The sequence below is a fragment of the Mus caroli genome, unplaced genomic scaffold, assembly GCF_978045245.1.
Source record: "Mus caroli unplaced genomic scaffold, Mus_caroli_1 scaffold_6, whole genome shotgun sequence".
Classification (NCBI taxonomy): Eukaryota; Metazoa; Chordata; class Mammalia; order Rodentia; family Muridae; genus Mus; species Mus caroli.
The window spans coordinates 135,104,831-135,117,135 of NW_028227261.1; the positions used below are offsets into that span (position 1 = coordinate 135,104,831).

At 37.9% G+C, this 12,305-nt stretch overlaps 1 protein-coding gene across 1 annotated transcript in view; it reads right to left on the reverse strand.

The window, feature by feature from the left end:
• Positions 1–12,305, reverse strand: part of Cngb3 (cyclic nucleotide gated channel subunit beta 3) — a 211,722-nt gene that overhangs the window by 65,184 nt on the left and 134,233 nt on the right. The window contains exons 12-13 of the mRNA XM_085838484.1: positions 5,911–6,070; positions 2,980–3,077 (exon numbers count right to left, since the gene is read on the reverse strand). Coding sequence (XP_085694610.1) covers positions 2,980–3,077; positions 5,911–6,070 — 258 coding nt within the window. The remainder of the gene's footprint in view (positions 1–2,979; positions 3,078–5,910; positions 6,071–12,305) is intronic.

A 12,305-nucleotide genomic window follows, 5' to 3' on the forward strand; every position in this document is an offset into this window, starting at 1 on the left:
GACATCTAATATACAAAATATATAAAGAACTCAAGTGTTAGATGTCAAAAACTAAATAATTTAATTTAAAAAATGAGGTACAGATCTAAACTCCATTGAAGAGTCACAAATGGCTTAGATACACTTAAAGGAATGTTCAACATTAGCCACCAGGGAAATGCAATGAAAACTACTTTGGGATTCCATTTACTCCTGTCAGAATGGCAAGGATCAATAACATAAGTAACACCTCATACTGGCAAGGATGTGGAGCAAGAAAAACACCCCTTCATTACTGGTGGGAGTGCAAACTTGTATGGCCACTATGGAAATCAATATCACATTCCTCTGAAAATTGTGAATCAATTTACCTCAAAACCTAGGCATACCACTCTTGGGCATATATCCAAAGGATGCTCCATTCTATCATAAGGACAATTCCTCAACCATGTTCATTGCAGTTTAATTCATGATAGCTAGAAACAAAATAACTTAGACATCCCTTAACAGAAAAATGGATAAACAAACTGTGATATAGTTACACATTTACACAATGAAGTACTTCTTTGCTGTTTTAAAAATAATTTCATGAAATTTGTAACAAATGGTTGGAACTAAAAAACAAAATCCTGAGTGAGATAACTCAGGTCCAGAAAGACACATGTGGTATGTTCTCACTTATAAGTAGATATTAGCCATTAAGTAAATGATAGCCAAGCTATAATATATAGATGCAAAGAGTTTAGGTAAAAAGAAGGGGGTCTAGGGAGGACACATGGCTCTCAGGTCCAGAATTGAAGTGTTCTCCTTAGCGGACCACTAGTTGAGTCATTGCTTTCGATCAAGTATATCAGCTCTAATTAGCCTTCCTCCCTATAGCAGGTGATAACTGCATAAATACTGTGGGAGGGAGAGAGATCTCACAGCTGTTCTGTGGCTGAAACTTCTGTATACTCCGTCCTATAGACACATTCCTCTTTGATATCTCCATTCCCAACTCCACGCTAGAAGCAATTGTTGATCAGATTTCTGTCTTGTTAGTTGGCCTATTACCCAATCCTGCTTCTCACAGTTAGCTGAAAAAAAATATTCAAAATCAGTGTCACTCTTAAAACTTATTATTCATGACATGATACGTTAGACTTCATGTAGTTTAAGTAATCAGCAAAACTTATATTAGGTAAAAATCTAGAGAAATCTCATCTGTTACTGTGATTTGCAGAGTTTGAAGTCAGTAAAGATCCTAGGCCTAAAAAGAATTCCTAAAGAACTAGCAGTCTTCTAAACATTGAAATATTTTACTTTCCTATTTTGTTGCTGTTAATTTGGCTTTATTCACTGTCTAAAAATGTTTAATTTCTTTCATACTTTTATCAAAATCCTGGTAGAAATCTAGAACAGACTTCTTGGATATTGACTTGCTTCTAGTAGCATAAGGAGTCAGCCAGTGGTTGGTCCCAGGATTTGGAGTAACTTTGTCTAACAGTCCACGACACAGTTTCTGTTTTGTCATCTACAGTTTAGTGGTGGTAATTATGTATTTCAAGTCATGTGCTTTTTCAAAAATTGCATTTTTTTTGGTCTTTGCAGGAATTCAGTGTTCACATGGATGCTATGGCTCAAAATTCATCACTATATGGAGAGGTCTAAATTATTGTTCTAACATGAACCTCTCCCAGGGACAGAAGATTTGGAAATCAAATTTTTTCCATGAAGTAGTTTTATCACTCCAAACTAACACTTCTTAGTCTGTTTGTGCATTCATACTCAGGAGATATGTAGCTGTGTCCTCTGAATTCTGACAGTCTCTCCTTGAGAGAGGAGGGTACTCATAGGAAGGTAATGAAACTTGTGAGACTCACAGAAGTTTTAAGATCCAGAAAGCTCAGAAAGTTGCCAGCTTCAGAAGGCCTGTCTGTAAGGCGACATAAGCAGTAAGTAGTTGCTGGGGATGGGGAGCTGTTTCAAAGTTGAGCAGGGAACTTCAAGATGCAGCTTTTTGAGTCACTATTGATGGTGGGGTGGGCTTTCCTGCCATGCCTTTGAGTTACCCATGCTTCTGTAGGTAACTCCTTGCTTACACCTTTATAGGTAATTTCTGTACACTCACTGCTTTACTCGAGCAAGGATTATTTTGTCATCATTTTTCTGTCTGGAGTGAATAAACATCCATGCCTCTCTGGAAAAAGACGTACAGCAAGAAAATAGAGTTTTTATAAGTCACTCAGTAGCCCTAAATCTCTTAATACAGGATTGGAATTTCAGCATAAATTTTGGTGATGATGCCATCATCCGAACCCCTAAACTTGGTTTATTTTTATTATTGCAGATTCTAGGCAGACCAATGCTATATTGAAGGATATAGCATTTTCCTTAAAGAAAGCTACATCTAAAGTGTTGTCACTAATAATACTAGTTACATGAGTAGGTCAGTGCAGAGCTGATCTGGGAACTTGATTCATCATAAGTTGCCAAGGCACGTTCAGAATGGAAGGTGATGCTCTTGTTAGCGAAAACAGAACAGTGGAGTTTAATTAAATTTAAATTTATGCAAGAAGAGTCTGAAGAACTTGTCTGAATAACTTCTCTTCCTTGACACTAATTAGAAAAGAGAGGCTTCTAAAGAGCAAATTGTCTGTTGAGCAGGGACCCATAATCTTTTGGATTCTTGTAAGTTGTCCAGGTTATTTTGACTTTGTTAAAACATAAGGCAGGGCCAATGAGATGATGACTCAGCAGGTAAGAGCACCTGCTGCCATGTCTGTTGACTTTAGCTCTATCCACTGACCCACTGACTCTTACAGTGATAACCACATGTATACCTTAGCACATGTGTATTCTTCTAAATCTTCCACACTGTACATACAAACCAAATAAATTAATAAAATAACAATTAAAATGGAAAGATAGAAAAAATTCACAGTCTATATAAAGCAAGAACCTAGAATTTTTTTTGAGAAATTGATATTGTATCTTTCTATTAATTATAAAAGTACTTGCCTTGAATAACTCCACCTTGTCAATGATACTGAAGTTTATGTCAAGGGCAATAGACAACTGCATTGCTGTTGGGAGGTTCTCAAGCAAGTTGGACTCATCTTTGTAAAAATAAATATATCAGTCTCCAAAGTAGAATAATTAGTAAAACAATTCACCAAAGAGTAAGCAGAAAAATAATTGAAAATGAACAACATGCAAATGTTTTATAAACAAATATATCTTAAAAAATCAGTGTCTTTATTATACATATTAGATCTACATACCTACCATCAAGGCTGTGTGTGTGTATGCATATGTGTGTTTATGTGCTTATGCACATGTGTGTGTGTTTAATTCATGTGTGTACATATGCCATGTGTGCTTGTGTAGAGGCTAGAGAAAGACACCTGGGTTCTTCCCTGATCACTCTCCACTCTGACTTTTGAGATAGAGGTTCTCACTGATCTAGGAACTCTCTGACTAGGTTGGTTTGCCAATAGGTTCTAGGGATCCCCCTTCATCTTCACTACACTGGAGTTTCAGATTGTCCTCTCCTGTTTTGAAAGACAAGATCTTGCAGTGTAGCCCAGGTTGGCCTTACAGCATTTTTTTTTTTTTTGCTGGGGCCTTCCAAGTGCTGGAATTACAGGCAATGGCATACTCAGACCTTCACACATCACAATGGTGCCCTTTTGCTCATGAGAGCAAAGAAATATTTTAACTATAAGTGGCAAACTGAATATTACAGAGCATTGTTTTTAGAAATTTTAAGAGATTAAATTTAATGCCAGTGAGACAAAGGTTAGTGAACAGACTAAGATGGAAAAGTGATCTAGGTCTTGTTTCTGCCAGCCCTGGCAGCTCAAAGATGGCAAATGATGAGTGGTGGCGTGTTTGAAGGCATATGGAGATCTGTTGTGTCCATTATCTTACTTGACCTTTATAATAATCCTTGGACCAGGAATTTGCTTCTACTTTGCAGTTAGGAGAAGAATAAAAGAATTTAAACTCAGAGAGGCTGTAAGTGACTTGCTGGGTTAAGCATAATTAGTAGGCACCTCAGCTGGGAACATAATCTAATGAAGAAATGTGCTAAGTGAGTACATTTAAATTATTGTTATTTAGTTGTGTATTAACTCAGTAATGAACCTGAATACATTATGGATTTGTTTTTCACACATGAATTAAGTGATGGACTAACAGACTGACAAAATATTGCACAGACAAAATTGTCCATTCTTAATATCAAGTATGCTCCTGGTTCATGGAGTTGCATTGTCTAGATTGTTTTCTCTTCCCCCCCACCCCCCCTCTCTTTCTGTCTCTGTCTCTCATCTTGTCTGGTTTGGAACTTGCAATATGGACTAGCTAGCCTTCAACTCACAGCCTCACTTGCCTCTGTCTTAGAAGTGCTGGGATTTCATACACATACTATATTCAGTTTTATTTTGGATATCTTCCTACATCTACTTAAGTAAATAAGAAAAAATTATTGTGCTATATTGCTAACTTGATTGCAACATAGATCATAAATATAGCCATATTTCATATAAAACATTATTTCGGGGCTAGAGCGGCGATTCAGTAGTAAGGAGCAGTTGCCACTCTTGCAGTTCCCAGTACACATATGTTGGCCCGAAACCATCTGTAACTCCAGTTGAAGGGGGCTTGAAGTCATTTTTTTTTTTTTTTTTGCCAGTGCAGGCACCAGACATACTTACACTGTACGTAAATACATGCAGGTCCTTCTACATAAAATAAAGCAAAATAAAATAAAATGAAATGAAATAATAAAATAAAATAAAATAAAATAAAATAAAATAAAATTGTTTCTTATTTATGAGGACTATTTGTCCCAGTAAGCCAGAGTTGAATCTATGTCTGTAGTTGCCACTAGGAGTCACTCCTTGTAATTTCTTTGCCCCTTGAATTGCTCTCATGATAGCTATAGATATAAAGAGGAGGCCATTATGAGCATTCTGAGGGCTCAGTTCACCAGTGGCAGACTGGTGAAGAAAAAGTCCTATAACCAGAACTAGTAGACACTTTTTTATCTGAGAAAAATTTGTGACTTGAAAAATCTTGTTTTTTCACTAAAGGAAGTAGCTTTGTGTTGACTTCTCAGTAATATTAATTCTTATTTTTTTTTACAGAAAAAACTAAAAAATTGCATTTATTGTCAACTAGATCATAGCAGTTTATATGCTTTAGTAAATATTATTTTTTGAGCTCAAGTACTGATGTTACAGGGTAGACAATATTGATAAATAATGGTCTCTTAGAACTAACTGCAAACCATGCTGTGTAATGAAAATGGCCTGAAAACTTGAGCTTTCTTTGTACACTGTGATCCAGAGGAGAGGAGCTGTCACAGGCAGAACAAGAGCTTGGACAATGAATTCAGAGCTCAGTTGCAGTTATGACTCCTTGGCCAAAGTTTGCAGTAGGAATCTCAGCTGTTTCTTTGCTTCTGAAAAGGGGTCAATGACATCTAATTTCTCTAATTATTTTTTTTTGTGTGTGTGTGTGTGTGGCATGCATGTGTCCAGGTGTGTATATGTGTGTAGAATGTGTGTGCTTGTATGTGTGTAAGTATGTATGTGTGTTGCCTGTGTGTACCCATGCATTCATGTGTGTGTATGTGTGTGTGCACGATGTGTTTATATATGCGTATGGGTGTGTGTGTGTGTGTGTGTGTGTGTATGTGTGTGAGGCAAACTGTGTAATTTCTTGCAAATGGTTGGAACTAAGTAGACTTTCATCTTTTTCTTCCAAAACTTGCCTTGGATTATGGCTCTACATTTAAGAAAAATTTATTCATGTTAAATTAATGCTGGAGAGATCTTTGTTTTTCAACCTGTTAGTCAATTCCAAAGAACTCTTTCTATCTCACATAATTTTTATTATGTGATAAAGTTTACAGGAATGTAAGCAGTCATTGGTCATGCTTACCTAGGATTCTTTGCGAGTTCCATGTATATTCCAGCCAAGTCCGAACTCTATACTGCACACTCGGAGGAATAGAGTATTTGTTCATGTAGGCAATGATATGGTCCATGCAGGCTTGGAAGTAGTTCCGATTGGCTGTTGCTGCCCCAATCACATCACGCATCTAAAACCATAAATATGGTCATTTACACCCAGGAGAGAAATTCCATCTGAATTGCTTGTTCTTACACAATATCTGTCTATTGTCCTGATTACTTGATTTTAACACACCGACATCAGGCCTTAATAAAAGGTAGGAAATGAGATTATCTCGCTGACAATAATAAAGCCCATTAGACCAATAATGTGAGATTTTTGTGAGGCTTTGGTCTCATAATTCAGGTGACTGCACACAATCTTCATATATTTATAAATTACTGTGAAAATGATAGTCGACATTTTAAAACAACTATAATCCATGCACAGATGCAAGGGAAGTATAACAAGAGATGAACAATTATCCTGCAGAATGGCTAGTCGGTTTTGAGAGTCTCTCTGCTAAAGTACCTTTCATAGATCAACCAGGGTGGTTGCCTCTGTAGGCTCAACTTGTCATGCAATTCCAGCCTCTGTTCTTCCCTGTGTGTTGTTTAGACGGATAAAATCAAATCGTACCATGCTCAAGGCACAGTATTCAGCAGAAGTTGAAATGTGCTGAAATTACTGAAGCGTTGACTGCCGCTGTGACAGTCCTTAAGGAACTGTCAGGTTCAGTTCTCGGATGTTTACAACTCAGCCATAAAAACCCACTCTAGGTTAAAAGCAGATCTTTAAGGTCTCAGCACAAAAAAGATATATTGCTTGGCTCTTCCTCTCACATAGAGAGAAGCAAGTGGTTATAAATTTGCTTTGACTGTGAGTTTATTATAGGAGGAAAGCCAGGTCTCACTAATACTTTGCTCATTCATTCTAGTAGCTGTGAAGTCTTTTCTGCTTATGGAAAAAAAACCTCTTGATTTTTTTAAAAATATAGCTCAAATACCATACATTGTGATGGCTTCCTCAATTTACAGTTTTAGACATAATAATATCTACTACTTTTTCAAAGTATTTGTCCAATAGCTATACAGACAGTCTGTAATGTCCGTCTTTCAGAGGCTCTTATTCTTCAACAGTTGTGTAAATATTTTTCTATGGTCATGATACCTAGATCTTCTCTTTCCATATTCATGTGCCACAAACAGCATTATTCAGTTTTTGAAGGTTATCAGATATGATTTATCAGAGGCTAGGTTGAGAGATTTAACAAGGGTGTTAGCCGGGATTCAAGGACAAAGTTAAGACTTACTAAATGGTTTTGAGGGTCAAAGAATTGGTATTGTATCCATTCAAACATCTTAGGTACTATCCTCTACCAGTGTTGGGTTTCACTGATGTAGGAAGTAAGGGTAATATGTATTCTGCAATGAGTTCTAGTGTAGAGAAGCATATGAAGGTTAGAGAGTTAGAAAATATCAGGGTATGTGGATTATATCAGAAAGTAGAATTCAGGAGTAAACAATGATGGTTAATTTGAGGCATAGTCACTGGTATGACCATATGTCTAGATTTTGAACACATGACAATGTTGTTTGGGGCTCTCTTACTTTTGTTTCTGTTTACTTCCTAGCATCTTTTAATCACTCTGAGAGGTTAAGACACATATCTTTATCTGCATCTTTAATCTTTCCCTTGTATATCAGTACCACAGTTTCAGGTGTTGCTTGTCCAGGTTACATCTTCAAATGCAATTTTAAAGGCAAGTACACTATACTTATCAGATTTTCACATACATAAGAATCACCAGAAGGAGGGCTACTGATTTTCTTTGAGTTAATTTTGCTGAAGTTGTTTGTCAACCATAGGAGTTCTCTGGTAGAATTATGGAGGTTGCTTATGTATTCTCTCATAACATCAGCAAATAACGATACCTTGACTTCTTCCTTTCCAATTTGCAGCCTCTTAATCTTTTGTTGTCTTATTACTCTAGCTAGAACTTCAAGTACTATATTGAGTAGATAGGAAGAGAGTGGGTAGTCTTGTCTTGCCCCTGATTTTAGTGGTATTGCTTCAAGTTTCTCTCCATTAAATTTACTGGCTATTTGCTTCCTGCATATTGATTTTGTTATGTTTATGTATGTCCCTTGAATCCCTGATATCTATAAGACTTTTAACATGAAAGGGACTCTATCAATTGCTAAACAGCTTCAGCAAAGTGGCTGAATTTAAACTTGAGGTTCTAGCTAGAGTAATAAAACAACTAAAGGAGATCAAGGGGATACACATTAGAAAGGAGTAAGACAAAATATAGCTATTTGCAGATGTTGCAATAGTATACATAAGTGACCCCAAAATCCTACCAGTGAACACCTGCAGCTGATAAATACCTTCAGCATAGTGGTTGAATACAAACTTAATTAAAAAAATCATTAACTCTCTTATATACAAATGGTAAACAGGCTGAGAAAGAAATTGGGTAACGATACCTTTCACAATAGCCACAAATAATATAAAATGTCTTGGTGTAATTTTAACCAAGCAAGTGAAAAATCTATATGACAAAACTTCAACTCCCTGAAGAAAGAAATTGAAGGAGACCCCCAGAAGATGGAAAGATCTCCCATGATCATGGGTCAGTAGGATTAAAACAGTACACATAGGCCCCTTACTGAAAGCAATCTACAGATACAATGTAATTCCCATCAAAATTTCCAACACAACTTTTTACAGATCTTAAAAGAACATTTTTTCAACTTCCTGTATAATAACACAAAACCCAGGGTAGCCAAAAGAATCCTGATAATAACAGAACTTCTGGAAGAATCACCATCCCTGACTTCAAGCTGTATTATAGAGCAAATGATCTTTAACAAATGATGCTGGTCTAACCGATGGTTTGCACGTAGAAGAATGCAAATAGCAATCCACATTTATTACTGTGCACAAAACTCAAATCCAAGTGGATCAAGTACCCCAACATAAAACTGAATACGCCGAATCTAATAGAAGAGAAAATGGGAAACAGTCTTTAACACATTGGCACAGGAGAAAGTTTCCTGAACAGAACACTAATGACTCAGATTCTGTCATTAACAATTGATAAATGGTACCTCATGAAATTGTAAACCTTCTGTGAGGCAAAGGACACTGTCAATAGGACAAAATGTGAGCCTACAGATTTGGAAGAGATCTTCACTAACCCTACATCTGAAAAAGGTCTAATATTTAAAATATATAAAGAACTCAGGAAATTAAACATCAACAAACCAAATAACCCATTTAAAAATAGGATATAGATCTAAATAGAGAATTTTCAACAGAGGAATCTCTAATGGCTGATAAGCACCTAAAGAAATATTCAACACCCTTAGTCATCACGGAAGTGCAAATCTAAACCCCCTTGGATTCCACCTTACCCAATCAGAATATCTTAGATCAAAAACTAAATCGATAGCACATATTGGAGGTGTGGAGCAAGGGGAATGCTCCTCCATTGCTGGTGGGATTGCAAACTTAGACAACCACTCTGGAAATCAATGTAGTTTATGAAGAAACTGGAAATAGTTCTACCTAAAGACCCAGGTATACTATTTCTGGGCACATAACCAAAATAGACTCCGCCATACCACAAGGACATGTGCTCCACTATGTTCATGACAGCTTTATTTGCAATAGCTAGAAGTGGAAGCAACCCAGATGTTCCTCAACTGAAGAATGTAGATAGAAAATATGGTTCATTTACACAATTGAATACTGTTCACTTATTAAAAAGGAGGACTTCATCAATGTTGCAGGCAAATGGATGGAACTAGAAAATATCATCCTTAGTGAGGTAACCCAGACCCAAAAGGACATTCCTGGTATGTACTTAATGATAAATGGATATTAGCCAAAAAGTACAGAATACCCAAGATACACAATATAGTGTTACCTCCTTCCAGCCTAGCAAGGCTGGCTGTGACCATCTGCCGCTTAAGCGGAGCCACCTGCTGTGCTGCTCCTTTGATGTGCCACTACCTGCCTAAGGCCCAACCTGCCTGAGGTCTCTCTTCCAAGACTTTCCAGAGTTAGCACCGAACTGCGATCTTCACGAGTTCCCACTAAAAGGCTGACCTATCTACTTCAAAGGAACTTTGCTTGACCAGGGATGGGCTTCCCCTTTTCTTTATAAAGTGTTTGCTGACATTAAAATTGAACCTTGAGCAGAGCCTTGTCTTGGTTTCCTCCTTATCTCCCGCAGCCTAGCCCCTCTTCTCTTCCAGGTTTCCAAAATGCCTTTCCAGGTTAGAACCCAGACCTGTGATCCGCTGGCCGGATACAACAATACAGGACCAAAACAGTTAAACAAGAAAGAAGGCCCAAGTGAGGATGGTTGAATCCCCCTTAGAAGGGGAAACAAAATAGTCATAGGAAGCAGAGGGAGGGATCTGGGTGGAAGAGGGGAGTGCAAGGAGAATTGGTGAGCAGAATCAGGTATGGGGAGAGACAGGAGAGAGGACTAGAGGCCCAGGGAAATTAATGAAAATATGCAGCTGTTGGAGTTGAGATGCAGGCTCAGGGGAATATCTAGGAAGTCCCAGAGACCTCGGATGGGGGAGATTCCCAGGAGTCAATGTGGGTGACCTTAGCCAAAATGTCCAATAGTATATGGAACCTTAAGAAACCATCTCCAGTAGCCAGACAGGACTCTCAGTAGAGGGATGGGTACACCAATCCACCAACAAAACTTTCGACTTAAAATTGGTCCTGTTTAAAAGAAATGAAAGGAAAAGTTGGAGCAGAACCCGAAGGAATGGCGAACTAGTGACTGGCCCAACTTGAGTCCTATCCCATGGTCAGGCACCAATTTCTGACACTATTAATGCTGCTATATTGTGCATTTAGATTGATGCCTACTACTATAGCTGTCCCCTGAGAGGCTCTACCCAGAAGCTGACTGAGACAGATGCAGATTCCCACAGACAAACATTGGATGGAGGCTGGGGACCCCTATGGAAGAGTTAGGGGAAGGACTGAACACTGTGAAGGGGATGGCAGCACCACAGGAAGAACATCAGGGTCAACTAACTTGGACTCCTGGGAGCTCCTAGAGACTGAGCCCCCAACCAAAGATCATACATGGGTTGGTCCAAGGCCCCCAGTTTATTTATAACAGAGGGCTGCCTTGTCTAGCTTTAGTAGGAGACGATGAGCCTAATCCTGCAGAGACTTGATGCACCAGGGTTGGGGGAAGGCCACCCTATCAGATGAGAAGGGGAGGGAGAAATGGAGAAGAGCAGTATTTGGGATGTAAGTAAATAAATAAATAAATAAATAAATAAATAAATTAATAATTAGAAATTCACTCATCAAAAGATTTTTTAAGATGCATGCTGTGGTTTCAGTAGGTCTAAAATAGAGTCCATGTTTAGGCTTTCTCAGGTGATATAGCTGTGGCTGTCCAGGGAAAGCAGTGCACTGAGGCTGGGCAGACATCATTTTCATTTTTCTCTCTTTATTGATTTTGAGACAGAGTTTAGCAATGCAGTACAGGCTGAGTTTGAATTTGTTGTGTAGACTAGACTGGCTTTGATTTTTCCCCTTCCTCTTGTTTCTGCTTCCCAAGTGCTCAGATCACAGGACAGAGTTATCATTTCCCAGTCTTTTGAAAACTGCTTGGCACACATCAAGTGCTCAATATGTATTGGATTTTTCCTTTAACTGTCCATTTAATCATACACTGTTCTACTTTAAGACAGTGTATGACTTGCAATGGCTCTTCATCTTGTCTTTTTTTGAGACTGTCACTATGTTGCTCTGACTGTCCTGGAACTCACTATGTAGACCAGGTGGCCTCAAACTCATAAAGATCTTTTTGCCTCTCCCTTCCATATTCTGGGATTAAAGATGTGTGGCACCACATCCAGCTGAACTTCCTAATCTCATAGAAATTGGATCTTCTCATTTTCAAAAAATGTGAAAACAGTGAATGCACCTCACATGGATTTATGGTACATTATGCCACAAAGAATAATGGTTTTGCTGTTTCACTGCATTTAAATTGAAATTATTTTTAACTAGCTTTATATTTTAACCATTAGTAAGTTTCTCTATTATTGATGATAGTTTACACTTACAGTGTTTAACTTCTTGAAACTTATTGTCCAGTAACTAATTTTTTTAATGGAGTTGTCTTCCCAACTTCCCTTTCTAGTGCATTAACACATCTAAGCTGAACCTGACATGCCTATGTGCGTTGACAATAGCTGCCTATTTACTGTCTGTATTTTTATGTGTTTGTATTTGATACTTGCTTGCTCCTCCTAGCTGTGGCCAATTTCTGAGAGATGGTCATGCCATCTCTGAGACTCTCTTCTGAGAGTCCTATTTATAATTCAAGT